A 16,138-nucleotide genomic window follows, 5' to 3' on the forward strand; every position below is an offset into this window, starting at 1 on the left:
TTTAACTACGAGCGTAATGGGATAATAATAGGGGAAAACACCAACATAATACCATAGTGGGTTGATAACGGAAAATGGGACACGGCCTGGTTAAAATTCAACGAGCTCCAATTCATAAAACCGCCCCAATTTACACTGGCCGATAAACCGAATTTGCGTTCCTAAAGGTGGGCGAGGAGAGACACATGGCTCGACTGCAAGACTGAAAATTCATTTGAACCGCGTAGCATAAAAGGGACATGCAAAAAACGAAAAGTAGGTAGTCGACTTACCACAAAACTTTTGGAGAAATTTGCAGACCCGATGGTCCTAAAGTCGCCAGCAGATCTTGGCGGCTGCCATCATTGAAACCGGTGACACAAGATTGTTCTCAAATACTCACAAAGTTGCCTTTATATCAAGGAGATAGTTACTTGGCGGCAAACAAAACTCCTCAAACGTTTCTTCGGGTGAACAAACAAAACTCCTAAACGCGACGAACTCGGGAAGGAAGATCGGGGTGCGGCCCACATCCTTCTTTAAATAGTCCCCCGAAAAACGTGTTAAAAAAGAAACAAAGTCATAGGGCAGCAGAAAGAGAGGAGACATTTTTGACGGGGAGTGTCTAACCCTGACCCCGAGACACTGCCGTCTAGGCCCGATATCGCGAGGGAAACCGAATAGCGCTAATTCAAAACCCATATGGGGGCACCTACGGAGTACGCCGTAGCCTTTTAAAAAGCTGAAAACGTACGGCCACCTACGGCTAATTCCGTATGTTATTTGAATCAGCCGCTACAATGGGGACTCCCCATAACTTCATCCGTTATCACCGTGCAGCCGTGAAGAATGACCAATACGCATGGGTGACTTCACAGTTTCGAGTTGGTGTTGGTGTTGGTGTCAGTGTTAATCTGCAGCCTCAAACACCTGGTTTGGGTTAACACCGTCATTAACACTCAGTGTTAACACAGTGTTAATCTGTACCCCCAAACACCAAGTCTGAATTAACACCGATGTCAACACTCGGTGTTAACACCGTGTTCCGCTGGGTGTTGGCGTTGGGTAATCCCCATTTTCAATTTGTAGTTTTTCACTTCACTGTATGTCTTGACAGCTCAGGGGGAGCTCCAATTATCTCAAAGGTAGGGAATATATGAAAAGACGATGTGATGTAACATGAACCTCATGTATGTTTCGTCGCTTCTGCATTTGTAAAATGCCAGGAAGGCTAGATTTAACCATCATAATCCATGTAGGGCTGCATATTCAGAATACATGTGCTTTCACGCATTAGGCCTGTAGATCATCTTGATATAAACTTTTGCTTGGCTGCATCAAGTTGCACGGAAGGAAACCTAATAGGCCTACATGTCGCGAAGCACGAGGGTTGGTAGCTATTCCACTCTCCCGGAATTCTTCTGCCACCTCATCAATTTGGTTCTCATTCAGCCTCGTGTAGTCCTCCACTGCCTCACTGTTTTCTACAGCTTTGCCCCTGTGGTTTGGCCTTCTTCTTTGTTGAAGTATTCCGACCACAACTTGTTAAAATTGTACAAAAACATGGCTGCTAACACCTCTAACTTTAAACTCCCGCCGGTGTTAACCCCTAGGGGGTTAGTGTAAGCGCTTTTCGAAAATGCATTGCTGATTTAGGAAAATAAACACCAAGTATGGTTCAAGCTAACTCCTGGTGTTCCAGTCGGTGTAAAATTGATACTAACACCCAACTTTAAACTCTGCTCACACCAACACCGAGTGTTAACACCAACACCTCGGCGCTTTTGTCGAGATTTAAAAAGATTAACTGGCAATTGGTAGAAAATAGAACTTCATTATTTACAGGGAACTCTTCACAAGAACCGCATTTTCAGTCGAAGGTGTGATCAGTTAAACTTTTAGTACCAACAGTTGTCCAGTTGAATCCGTAGGGAGTGAACTCGTAGGCCTACTATATAGGGCACTCTTGTCGAGATTTAAAAAGGTAAGCTGTCAGTTGCCGCATTGATATTTACAAGAATTACTTCACAAGCGCCGCATTTTCTATGAATCTACCGGTAATAGAAAAGGAAGAGGATATGTACACAGCACGCTGTGTATGCAACAGAAAAATTATTGTTGCATACACAGCATGCTGTGTACACAAGCAAGCATCGCATGCTGTGTATATGCAACAGACATTATTTTATGTTCAAAGCGTTTTATATTAATATTCATTAGGCTCATTATAAAGCCTCGCCTCCGATTTTATGCTATCTGCTGTGAATCAAAACAACATTTTCTCTTGAATACACAACATGCTGTGTATGCAATGTACAGGCCCGCGTATTGTCTAGAGTACACATAACAGCAGACTTCGCTGGCTGGAGAAAACTGTTCATATGACACACATGCCATCCAAAAAACCGGGGTTCCATACGCCTTAGAATTACTTGGGGGTCATAATAAGATGTAGAATTGGCCCATTACTTAAAGGGAAGTGGGGAGTTCTTCCACCGCCCCCGCCACCTCCATTTTTTCTCCAGCTGACGTCATTGATGACGCGGTTATATTAATTCGCCTCTGCTGTGCATGCAACCAACTTGATCCTGCATACACATCAGTCTGCTGTGTACATAGCCACTCCGAATAGAAAAAGTCTCCTTAGGTGAAGTGACCACTAAGTAGAATACGGCTTGCGTCTCAACGCCTTACTTGCACTCGGCATTAGAGCGCCGGAGCTTGATATATCAGAGTATTGCCAGAGCAGCATAGCAGCTCTTTTTAAACACACCTCTTCCAACCGGCAAAATAGTAAGCGTATATACATTCTCAGCCACAAGGAAAATCACACGGCTGGGAAAGGAGTCGAACGCAGACAGTGTAACAAGCACTTGTAACTCCCAATTCCTACGCCAGCTTCCGCCAGGTAGCCAGAAGCCAGCAGTTCCTAATAATCGCTGATAGACTATGATCCATTGTGGTCTACACCACTGGAAGAAGCGATGCTAGGTAGACATCAGCTTGTTCTTGAATCATCGTTTCATCTGGTTGAAAACTGACTGCCTGTATGTTGTCTGCTCATGTTCTCTACTCATAAAATGTTTAAAGGAAGCTTACTTATGCACCTGAGCGATATTTCACATGGTATAGGATATCCGGCTTGTTGTATAAAGACAGGGTAGGTTTATTAGCAAGGTAACCACCGGCTCGCGTAGACGCTGCTCGCAAACGGACGTACGTCAAGAAAGCCATCTCGCCGAGCGAGACGCGATTCGGAGAAGCGGCGGGCTTCTGGCAAAGTGAAATCGGCCCGGCAAGAGGCCGAATAAGATGCCGACGGGGCACATTAATTTTACCGACGCCGCGGTTTCGGCCGTAAGTTCGGGAGCCGTTTGAAATGCACTGGTTTTTGATCGGGGGCTGTTTAAAATGCATAAAATATTGATCGAGGGCCGTTTAAACTGCATCAAATATATACTCACATGCACCAACCCTTTTTTACACGAGTTCACACAATTCTCAATACCCAATGACACACATCTTCCAGATTCACACGTCACTTCCTAAGATGCTCCACCTCCAGTCCTCTTTGCCTGTTGTTATTGTCACAGTGCTGATGTTCAGTCATCCCACTGGCGCTTTTGATTGTCCACCTAATATCATTGGTGAACTGTGGATAGGTAAGTCTTCATTGCATGGCAAATTTGATATGTTTTTGATAGTTAAGGTAAGCTGTATTTGATTTTACTATGGAGCTTGTCTGAGTGTTGAACCATAGATAGCTTAACTGTATTGCTAACACCTCTTGCAAGGAGTTTCTAAAGACCATGGATCAAACGCACTAGAGGAAGTGGAACTGCCACGGCCACACCCTGAGAAGGCCAAGGAACAACATCACCAGGCATGCACTCAGGTGGAACCGCAAGGCAGACGGCGTCCACGCAGGCCAAGGACCGCATGATGGTGACGAGTGGCAGAACATGAGGCTGGAACGATAGGGAGAACTGGACCTAAGTTGGAGAACTGCCCCGGACAGGAGAAAATGGATTTTTTTGTTGGCGATGGGATCTATGATCCACTTGGAGTAACACGGTTTAAACGTATTTGGTATCGGGTGAAACCACCCGTACTAGCAGCAATGTCAATGTTAACCCTTCCTTTCCAGGTTATCTGCCCATGAAAACCATAAAGTCGCCAAGCGGCACCCCGATCTGGCCCATAGAAGCAATTATGCAAACAATGGCCAGCGAATGGGATTCGTACCTCCCTACCCCACCAGAGAAGAACATTGTATGTAGAGCATATGGCACCTGCTACAATGTCTCATTTGTCCACATAAACTACCCAAAGGAGGAATGGGGTTCAAAAGATATTTACAATAAACAGAGTAAGTACCGATGTGCTAAAGTATACATCATTGAGGAAAAACTATCCATCGAAATTTTGAAACTTTTCAACAGGGCGTATTCGGCGCGTTCGACGTGAGCTTCGTTCACCTCCCATAGTCAGTTGACACAAATTCGTTCGACAGTTGGTTGGAGGCCCAGACTTCGACGCTGGTTTGTTTAAACCGGGGTCACGTTCGCAAAATTAATGCAATCGGTAAGTTTTAACGTTACAAATGTTGATGGGGTCAACCAGTAAACCAGAGAGATAATTTCTTTAAGGATATATTAGGGTATTAAACATGTTAAATCGATAAGTGATAATGTAATTTTTGTACTTTTGAACAACCAGACGTGTTTTCAAAAGTGGTCATCATCAAACTCTGGCCAACACCAAGCTTTTTAAAGCACACTTTGAAGAACTGTAACATTTTTTTTACAACAATACACATGTATGAACATAAAGTGATAGTTAACATTCTTAGCATCAAACCGTATTGATTGGGGAGGGGGACGTGCGTATTGCTCTTGTGAGAACTAAGTTGAAACTCCTTTTGAGTATAGTAGTTGGATTTTTCATTGAAAAAACAGAGCAAATGTTGTTATATCCATCTTTCAGCCCTGTCTGACTTAGCCAACGTCGACTTGGTCGTTGGACACCACCTTCCCGCCGTGGAGAAATACTGCAAGGCCAACAAACTACCTTACATCCTGAGCTTACCACCTACCATCGAGATCGAGGATCGAATGCTGGCGGAAAACAACTCCGAAAGAGTGATGTTCTCCGCCTGGCCCTCGTGGAAGAACTTCTTTGAGCTGTCAGCGAAAGCCTTTTGGGCGAGCCGAGGAAATTGGGAAAAGGATCTCAGCACAATTGGTCGGGTGTTTATTTTTGTTGAGGGTCCTGATGGTGAACTAAATGCAAGTAAGTTTCATCCAATGGCAAAGGCAATGCCTATCCAAATACATGTAGTGTACACGTGTCAACATCGTTGTTTGAGAGTCCTACGTTGGCGACACTATAAAGTGATCAATTGACCCACCACCATGCCGCCATGCTACCTTGAGCCTTTTCTTCCAAGCGCCAACTGATTGGAATATTGCTACGCCGGTTCATCCAGAAATACAATCCTGGATTCTCCTCGGGCCCTATTGCGTGGTACAATGGTAGCCAGCAGTGTTACCCAGCTATGAGTCTCCTCTAATCGTATATTCTTGTTTCAGTTGCAAACAAACTCGCCCAGGTTCTGATGTTATCTGATGGAATTGGAGTGAGGGCGAGTGCAGTTTTCGTACGGATGTATGATATGCAAAAGATGGACGGGTACTCCTTCTATGCGATGCTGTCCTACATTTTCAATATGATAAAGCAATTTGAAGCGGACATTGTGGTCTATATGTATAAATTAGAGAACAAGCTCTGGCCTCTCATGGAGGTAGGTATCCTGGTTTCTACATTGAATTCCTGTAAAATCCGATGCATGAAACGTTTTGAATCCGTTTCTCGAGTTCCCTTTTATTGTTTGGGGACGCTGAAAGATAGATTGACACATTATTCTGTGCGTGCCCATATTGAAAATCCATGGTCTTTCTACATGTAGCTGTCTCTATTGTAAACACTGGAACGTGAGGAACATCCACCATGTTACGTGCACCTGGGTATAAACCAAATCTGAAAAATTGTAATCTGAGGAACCACTGTGCGCGAACTTTACACCGGTCATATTATTATTTATTATATATAGTTATTTAAGTGTCATCCATTGGTACAATAATGGCCAGTCATTTATGGCTTACAAGACACTATTTCTATTGCCATAAAGAATGATAAAATCAGTTAATTTTTTGGCCGGGTCTATTTGGCAAGCCGCTCGCCGAACAGGCATCTTTTTTTGTCCTGTTTGGAGAGCCGCTTGCTAAACAGCACTAAAAAGCCACCCTGTTTGGCGAGCCCGGCTTGCCAAACAGGTAAAAAATCTACCCTGTTTGGCGAGCTGGAGACTTTACTTTAATATTGATGAGTTCGGCTCTCCATTCAGGAAAAGAAAAAGTCGCTGTTTGGTAAGCCGGGCTTGCCAAGTAGTCACTTCCTAATTTTTTTAGCGAGGTCATCCTGTAACCAAAGTTCACAAAGAAGTATTGTATTGTCTGACACACTGAATGTAACTTTTGCAGACGTCTACATTCTTTTCGAGGATGCTTTCTGTGGTAGCGAATACCGTAGACAAGATCGAGTGGCTGTTCTGGGATATGGTAATCATCATCGTTATTATCATCATCATCATCTTATTATCATCATCCTTTCCTCATTGTAACCATGGAATGATTTTTGCGACTATTTGTATTGGCGTGCGGGCGCCTTTATCTCTAACGAGACTATGTAACTTATAATAATTTTACTGTTGATCGAATTAAGCGCCCCACAAACGAGCGATTTTAACCGCTGCGACCGCATTTAAATTGCACGCGACGATAGTTGCTCGCTTGCAGTAGTCAACACAAGTCGCAGCGACCTGCACGCCAAGTAAAACAATGCAGTGGCAGTCCCTACGTAAATATTTATTGGAAAAACTGCTTTTTTCCGCAATGTAGCACTTGGATGAACAGCATGTATACTGTTTGTCCCATATTTCATATAGTTTGAGTTGAAAACTTGACATGAAATTTGCTTTTGCTTGAGAAATGAACACGGACTGATAACACCTCGTTGTCCGCTTCCTCGAAAACAATTGAGCTGGAAGCCAAGTTACGATCCGGTATATTGATGGTCGTGTGTAGACGTTGCCCTAAATTCGATTTCAGCATCTGGGCCAGGTTTTCTGCTTTACTGTCAATGATTTCGTGTCTCTTTTTCAGAGGACGGATTTCAATGGGATATTATCTGAATTATTGAAGAGTGCTGGTTACAGACTTGCAGAGTCCCTTCGTTTACGCAGCATTAGTCTGTATAACGCAAAACCATTCGGTGAGTGATCATGAACAGTCACGCTGAACAAAAGCATTTCAGCGAATCAAGATCTAATGACTCAAAGCAAAATATCGAGGGCCCAAAAGTAACTATGACTCCTTCTTCTTCTTTTGCGTTCGGAATTCTCGAGATGGTGCATCTCATTCCGTTGATGTGCGTAGGGAACCGATTTTCATTCCACGCCAAATTGGCTGGTCCCTTCCGACTTCGGTGGTTGAGTTTGATTTTGGAGTCTCCTTCTGTAGATGTATTGTCGTCCAAGGCTAGCGAGCGACATCTGCCCAGGTCTGTTGATATATAGGAGTGCTCGAAAATTCTCCTAGACTGGTTTAGTCATTATGACGTGCGGCACAATCAAATTGGCTCAGTGGTTACATATTTCAGATGGGAAATCATCATTCGTGAAACATGCAACTAGAAACAGTTTCGTTGATGTCAGTCAAATAACGTCTTTGCGGATCAGGAGGATGGCAGCCGGTGCCACGGTAGGAGTATAAAATGTCCCCCCTGGAGGAAGTGTCCGACCATATTGTGTTGGGAAGGAAAATATGCACCCCGTACAATCCGTTTGGTTTTTCAGCGAAGGGACAAACCCTTAGAGGTTTTTCATAATCTGAAAAACCTCATGGGGTTTTTCATTTGACCAAAAAAACCTCCAGGGGTGGGACTCAGCTCCCCCGCGACCAGCCTCGCACTTGTACGGGCTTCACGCTTTCGGCATGACGGCGGGCCGGCCGCCCCGGCCAGTGGTGACTGACAAGACGGGGCAGAGTCCGGCCCGTCGATGCATATTTGTAGGCCTATTGACCGAAAGACCTTGAACATATTTTCAGAATCTCAAAAACCTTTATTCCTAAGCGTAGATCTTATTTCAGGCTTGAGTTGTGACAATATAACCACGGATATATCGGAGATTGTAGGAGCTAACGATGCAGCCTCCATGGCCATCCTGAACACTGCCACTATAGCCGAGCCGGACTTCACCAGGGCGAAGTTACTTGAGACGATGAGGGAAACCAAAGAATACATTGCTGGGGTAACTGAAATTTCTTTAAAAAACGCCATTTGGCCCGCAAACTGGCATTGAGTTGTAATGTTTTTGACAATCATCCAAGCACTGCTTTCGACATTGAAATCTCCATCCAGTAGGAAGAATTATTAGAGGAAAGTAAATTGATTCATGTAACGCATTTCGCCTCTCCAAGACATTTCGGCATTGATTGCTTATCTTTCTGATTTTTATGTACGTTGCCTTAGGTGAAATCTCGACAACAACATAACTGGGTCAACATCTACAGCGGTTGGTCATTCAATGATGGCTTTAGAGTGTACGCTGCCGTCTGCATTGGCTTAGCAATACCAAATGCATCATATTCTGGGGCAGGGGCCCATGAAGATTCGTATGCGACAACACCACACGATGACTCCGATAGGTTTGATGTCTTCACTGACTGCAAACCAAAATTGGTGAGTTTTAGCTCCTTTAAAAAGCACCAAAGTAATATATTATCAAGAGCACCAAGCTATTTTGAATTCTAAATGTCTAGTAATATGCTTGAGATAAACTCAAAAGGCCTGAATCTGGGGTTTCGAATTTTCTTATCTCCCTCTTTGGCGAAAATATGACCGTTCGATAGAGTTCGTCTCTCGCCCCAAAACAAATATTACTTGAATCAAATATAGTCTTTAATCCATACTTGCTTGAATGAATCTTTCATGTACCCAAGCCGCGAATGCCCCGAGGACTGTACCTCAGTAATCCATATTTTCCATATTTAAAGGAATATTTTCTCAGCTACTATTGGGAGGATAAACTGAATAGAGTTGTAGCGCACACGGAGCCACAGGAAATCATGCTGAAACAGGACCATGAGACCATGAAAATCGTAGCTGTTCTGGTAAGAATTACCTCACGGTGGGTAGAGGTATTGGTTTACCTTTGCAACACAATAGAAACAAGGCCCACCCATTACAGTGTTTGAGGGGTACCATCGGATGAAAATAATAAATGCGGACCTTACGCCCCTCAAAATGAACTAATCTTTTGTATGTTTCTTTGTGTCGACATTTCCTCGCCAGGTAATAGCATGTATTTTTCTTAGGCAAATCGATACCTTTACCCACCGTGAACCTGCATACTCGGAGGATCTGGTCATAGACACGTTGGCTAAAGGTATCAGTTTGCCTAAGAAAGAAAATTGGGAGGTTGCTAGTCTTCAGTTGACAGGCATGGGCTATATACTCTTGGAGACGTTGTTGCTAATTCCAAAGGCAGAACACAGAACCTCTTTTTCATTACAGGAAGAGCCATTTGTGATAGCCATGGGTGGTAACGATGGTATTAATGATGCTGGTTATTCGGGGATAGCACACGCGATCCTTACAGAGGCATTTTATAGGATGTCTCTGCGGACAAGTAAGGTGTACAAATATAAAATATACCACACTGCAGGGAACGAATATGGCCGGTTCAACCAATCAACAAAGGCCTGGACAGGAGCCTTTGGGGAATTACAACAAAAGGTGTGTTGTTTAAAACAAGATGCAGATGGATAAACGTCCATTTTCTACTTTACAACGTTTGTACGAGGTATTTGAAGCCCGAGATAATCTTTTCCATTGGAATGCACATTTGACGCTGTGAAAATTACGATAAAAGTAGGCAAACTGATAGCATGAAACCGAACTGGAGGTTTTTGGCTGTCTGACCAAACCCCGTGAGGGTTGAGCTAAGATGTAGACCAAAACCGAGTGGGCAGCCGGGGTTTTGGGCTAAATAACAGCTCCACCCGGGCATGCAGTGGGTCTGGATATCGGTGCCCCTCAATGCGTTAACTATGCTCAGTCGGAGGCTACGGAGGCAATACCGCTCGATCTTCAGTATGGTGCCCATGTGCCTTCTTGTTCACTTGGTTTTTCCCAAGCATGATATGAGTAGCTCTCATTATACCGATAAACCTAATATGATATTTTCTTTCTTTTGTTACAGAAAGCAGTCATGGCAATAGGAATGATCTCAAAAACCATCCGCCGCAAGCGGGACTTCGACTTCACGCCAGCGTACGAATTCGTTGGGATAACGTTCACACTGAAATTATCTCGGAGAACACCAGACCTAGGGGCCTTCATGATGCCGTTTAAATCACACGTTTGGTGGGGACTTTTGGCAGTGATGCTCATATCATGTGTGTTCATTTACCTCTTAGACAGATGGAACCCATTTATGGAGGAAATAGAGCCAGAAAAAAGATTCAATATGAACGAAAGTACCTGGTATAGTTTCGGTGCTATAACGCAAGCTGGCGGTGAATTTGCCCCCATCATGTACCCTACGAGGGTTTACTCCATTTTCTACTGGTTCTTCGCGCTGGTGGTGACTGCTTGCTACACTGGTAATCTAGCCTCATTCCTGGTGGAGCAGGACATGTCGCTCAACTTCGGAGGCATTTCCGATATTCCTCATCTCGCGAAGAAATTGAAAACTAACCTAAAATGGGGCACCCTGAAGGGGTCTTACATGGAAGAACACATACGCGGCAATGGATCCAAGAATGATCTTACTGACTTAGCGAAAAGGCTCAACTACGACAGGAATTATAAAGAAGGAACTGACCGAGCCAAGAAGGGCGGTTATGCTTTCATTGGGACGAATCTTCTGTTGCAGTACTACGCTGGTAAGTACATGTATATGTACTATGCTTAATTTTTCATGATACCTATTTTCAAATATCATCACTGACAATGCATGATCAGATGTTTGCTTTAGGCGGCTATTTTCAAAAACTTCCGATGATAAAATCGTGGGAGATGCTGATTCTACAAATTATCAAGTGCCAATCAATTTCTCCGGATCTAAACACCTTCAAAAGTACAATAGTTTAAAATATTGGGTAATTCATCAGTAAAAACGTTCCCAAATATTTGTACGATAATACTGGTGTAGTCCAGTCAGTACACGGAACTGTTCCCATATAATGAGATGCCTTGGTGCGATGACGGCACGAGGCTGGTGTTTTCGTATCTTCCACGAATCCCGATCGTAGGCCTACTACCAATAATTGGCAATGTATCGCATTTTACGAATTGCCGACCTCTTTCACCTTAAATGAACCTGGATGCCTGATCTCAAATCCATGTTTTTTGTCCGAATTTTTTTGTAGCAAAAGACCCCGACTGCAAGCTGGCGGTGGATCCTAACATCGAATCATTCACCGAGATTGCCTTTCCGATGCGACGGGATTGGCCTCTGAGGAAGGACTTCAAGATAGCCATGAATTCCATGCGCGATGACGGCACTTTTAAGAACGAACTGCAAAGGTTGGTATAATCGGCTACTGTTATGCCTCTAAAACTGGGAGCACCCAAAGGGCTAATGCGTCTGCGAGATTGAACCCGTTTACTGGAGCCTAGGAACTCCACAGACTTCCTCCACCGCCTACGATCTTGTGCTGCAGCCTAAATTCGCCAATAACACTTCAGAAGTGATGGCGTCGCCGAGGTCTTTAACATGGAAGGTTCCGCATGCCTCACGAATAGCGATACCAACGACGAAGTACATTTATTGTAGTAATAAGGCTTGCGGTATGGGTATTGTTATAGCATAGGACTTTGAAAATTCCACGGACCAAGAGATATACAGTGAGTACTTAGTTAACTGGTGCTGGTCTAAAATTTTCTAAGTCCATAATAGGTCATTATAATATGCATTTTAGGCCCAGATGGGTTGTGCAGGGCCTACATTCCTTTTGAGAAGCATGAATGGGCTAATAATGACAACTTGAGCCTACTGCACATGTCGGCATTGATACCTATTGACTATGATCACTTTCATCAAGTACTCAGAAAGTTTTAATAGCTTGAAATCCGACATGCAGAAAGTCCATCCAAGACTACGATCACTGGCCAGTGCTTTTCATGGAAAATGAATGTCGTTACAAGCTTTTTACAGGGTAAACCCTAAAAAAGTGGCATTTGAATCAGGGAGGGGATGTGAGATTTTTTCCCAAAAGTTTAACTTGGGGGGTAAAGTAACTAACACTTACATAACCGATGCCATTAACAACATTTACTTATTCACTACTTTGCACTACAACTGTTTTACAATTCCAAGTTGTCGTCAAAATTTAAGTTATCATCATCATTATCGGAGTCTGACAATTCGTTTTCACCAAGCAACAAATCATCTGCAACATCATCACGATAATGACCATCTGGTTGAGGTGTTAAGCCAGCCACTTGAAATGACTTAGCCGCAGACTCAGGAGCTACATCATTCCATGCTCTACTTATAATGCCGAGTACATCCTGTAATGTAATTTTGCGGCAATTTCCGTCAGCCTCAGTTGCATCACATTTCCATAACTTCCAATACTTTCGCATTATAGCTTTAAATCCCCTCATAATAGTGAGATCTAACGGCTGAGCCAGCGATGTACACCTAGCAGGAATATTGTCTAACAGTATGCCTGCTTCAACCATTGGGTAACAGAAATCCTCTGCTTGATGCGGTCGGAATCTGTCCAAAAGCAGAAGGATGTCATTAAAGTCAAAATCGCCAATGTAAGGGAAAAGAACATTGTCCAACCAATGTTGCAGTGTCTCTCCATTCTCCCAACCAGACCTCGAGGATGTGACCCGTACGTTATCTGGAATGTTGTTCAAATCTCTAATCTGACGCACGAAGCCCGGCTGCCTGAAAACAACATGAGCAGGCGGTTTTTCTCCGTTGGAGCCAACTGTCAATCCAACGGTGCACCCGAGTTTGGCATTTCCTCGCGATGTTTTCACATTTACATCTACTGTACCTCTGGTCTCAGCTGTATACATCGGAGGGAAGTCCAACTGAGCAAACGTTTCGTTAAAGTTCAAGAGCGTGTGGACATGGTTGTCAGCTACAGTTTGCCTAACGCCAGTCTGAAATTCTCTCACTCTCTGTGGTGCATCAGCCGGTACAGTGGTGGAATCTTTCGTTTTACGGCGGAAAACAATCTTTTTTTCCGTTTCATAAAATTTGTAACCCAACCCACTGATGCAGAAAACTGGGACCTTTCGGGGCGACGTGCTGCAATGTCCTCAAGTTCATTGTGTGGGAGTTGGCCCCACCAGTTCTGAAATTCAATCGTTGCATCATTAACAATGTCCGACCGAGAAACGGGCAGGGCAATATTCCTCCGTTCTTGAAAATGCTGGTGCACGATATTCTCAACTTCCGGCCAACAACCATCATGGTCGGTTCTGACTCGCCGGCGTTCTGCATTTTCCTCCACTTGATCCGTCATTTCATCGATGTTCTGTATCCATCTCCTGAGCGTTGTTGGGGATAGTCGATAGCGCCTAGCATACTCATTGACATTTAGAATGCGGCCATGTTCAATTGCTGTTTGGCAATCCAAGGCATGTCGCAGCCTGGCTTCAACAGTGTAACTGTTACATCGTCGAGGGAGACCAACTGCTGCAGCACCATTCTGCTGATCGGCATCATCATCATCATCATCGTCATCATTGCCAGCATCCATCATTGACTGACACATGACAAAGAGCGAAAGCATCAGCAGTAACAACAACGTTGTGTTCCTCATGATTTGAACTTTCTACAGGAATGACCAATATGATTGTTAGGGTAAAGGGCCTAGGAAATTACACAACTGCAATTGCCTTTCATACCAACCATTGATTGATAAAATTGGCCACAGAAGACCAGATCAAGAAATGAACATGTAATCAAAACTCTGTCATTTTCTTCATTGAAATGTGATTAGTATAGGCCCTACATGGTCGTAAATCGACAATATCCCATTCTGGGCCTCTATTAGTGACTCAGAAAATTTTAGACCAAGCACCAGTTAACTAAGTAGTCACTGTATGTAGGTCCACGATGACACCACAAACCTACCTTCTTCGTACTTTCACGGATGTAGAGCGGATGTTGCTCTACATCCAATAATATGGCTGCGTATCCATGTACCCTGGTGCCCTTGTGGACATTGTTTTCCATTGTGTCCATGTCATGTTCCCTGGTCCAACCAATGGGATTGTTCACTACAGCAACCCAAGGTTCATTTTGTGTGTGGCGAGCACGAAACGAGTAAAACGCCTGCTCCTTTCTCAAACACTGATGTTCACCTTTCTCTATAGGAAGTAGGACATTTTCTGAACTTCTCATTCGGTGTTTTAGGTGGATCGCGATTACCAAATGTGTCGCAGCAAATGACGATGAAGATGATCAGATACAGCTACGATTCGAAGGTTTTACAGGATTATTTATTTTGTTGGGTGTATTTTATGCCCTTTCCTACATCGTATTGTTTATCAAACTTGCTGCGCTCAAACTCAAGGAGAAACACGAGGTAGGAGGCTAATCTTCTCATTCAAGTTCTTGCGTTACCCAACCCAAAGATATATTGGTTTTTGGCTACATTTCATCTCCCTGACCCACAAATGAGTAAAAAATAATTTTCGAAAAAATTTAACTGGGGCCACCCCAGTCAAAAATCCTGATAAGTTTCTTAGTTGCAATCGGATTCAGTATAGTGTACATATTCGTTACACGAATCATAAAAGAATCTTGAAATGATGTAGATGTACATACAAGTACATTTTGTACATGATCACCTTATTAGTAAGATTCGACTTCAGTGCATGCGTTACATCATGTGCTAACTGTAATGTAACGTACACAACGTATACACCTTTCCAGAAAAGGGGCGCTGAGTGTCCGAAATAGTGATGTCATAAGGGGAGGAACGAGTTTACAATCCCCGATCACACCCCCAAAAAAGGTCATCGGTTGACTAACCAAGCACCACTGTTCAATGGATTTATAGTTGAATGCGATCAAACTACGTCATTTCCGATCGGGGATTCTAAAGTTTAGCCGAACGTAATAATCTGGTGTTTTTTTCAGAAGCTACAGAAAGAGTCCGAGGGAAAGGTTAACTCGAATGATGACGAAAGCGCAGGTATTCCAATGGTTGAAGAAGGTACATGTTACACTCATTAAAGCAACTTTAACAGTAGAACTTTATTATTCGATTCGCACATGTATGTATTTGCACGACTGATCACGATTTTTGATGTACTGTATACCTTAACCTAAGTGTATACACTACATATCACCCTGGAGAATCAATTCCCCAGACTGTGCTTGCGGACTCCCCGAGTTTGCGGACACCAATGCATTCAAAAAACGCCTAAAAACTCAGCTTTTTATAAGATGTTTTAGTAATGTCTAGTCAACTTTTTTATCAAAAATGTCAAAAATTGTCTTTTATATGTACTAAAATCTACTCCTTTTATTTCTGTCACATGTCTTTATAATATATTATCTTTTGTAAAGTGCTTTTAAAATGATTTTATTCGTTATTGTAGCACTCTAATTTAATAAATATTATAATATTATTATTATTACTGTCCAGAGTCGGGCAGGACTTCCAACTGTTTGAGTTTGCCTGTCCTAAGAAAGGAGAAGGTATTTGATGATAGCAATGGAAATCACAGCCTGACTTCAATAACAGCTCTTTAAATGTATGTAGTGGGTCTAATACAGACATGTTATTATGCATCATTATTTCAGGTGACGGTAAAGATGGCGAAAGAGTATCCACTGTCTGAAGCACCGAATGAACCCGGCAGTTGATTGCAATGCAACGGCGCTCCAAGACTATCAATATACTTTTATAATGTAGCGTAATTTAGACACAACTGTTATTCGAAAGCTTTGGTTCATTTCCGATTTCGTCATAACTTCTGTTGGCATAGTCAGTTCAGTTATTCAGCTGTTAGTTTCAGCGGCAGGTTATTCAGAGGATGGCTCCAGAACGTGTTC

At 43.2% G+C, this 16,138-nt stretch overlaps 1 protein-coding gene across 1 annotated transcript; it reads left to right on the forward strand.

The window, feature by feature from the left end:
• Nucleotides 1–1,081: 1,081 nt before the first annotated feature.
• On the forward strand, nucleotides 1,082–16,019 carry LOC135494465 (glutamate receptor ionotropic, NMDA 1-like). The gene is made up of 16 exons (XM_064782473.1): nucleotides 1,082–1,124; nucleotides 3,509–3,641; nucleotides 4,127–4,348; nucleotides 4,966–5,271; nucleotides 5,571–5,782; nucleotides 6,522–6,599; nucleotides 7,203–7,311; nucleotides 8,190–8,350; nucleotides 8,572–8,781; nucleotides 9,096–9,212; nucleotides 9,616–9,837; nucleotides 10,304–10,988; nucleotides 11,475–11,631; nucleotides 14,489–14,660; nucleotides 15,218–15,293; nucleotides 15,887–16,019. Exons 2-16 carry the CDS (start codon nucleotides 3,530–3,532, stop codon nucleotides 15,922–15,924), a joined length of 2,877 nt encoding a protein of 958 aa, XP_064638543.1. The 5' UTR covers nucleotides 1,082–1,124; nucleotides 3,509–3,529; the 3' UTR covers nucleotides 15,925–16,019.
• Nucleotides 16,020–16,138: the final 119 nt, after the last annotated feature.

The sequence above is a fragment of the Lineus longissimus genome, chromosome 10 (assembly GCF_910592395.1).
Source record: "Lineus longissimus chromosome 10, tnLinLong1.2, whole genome shotgun sequence".
In the NCBI taxonomy this organism is placed as follows: domain Eukaryota; kingdom Metazoa; phylum Nemertea; class Pilidiophora; order Heteronemertea; family Lineidae; genus Lineus; species Lineus longissimus.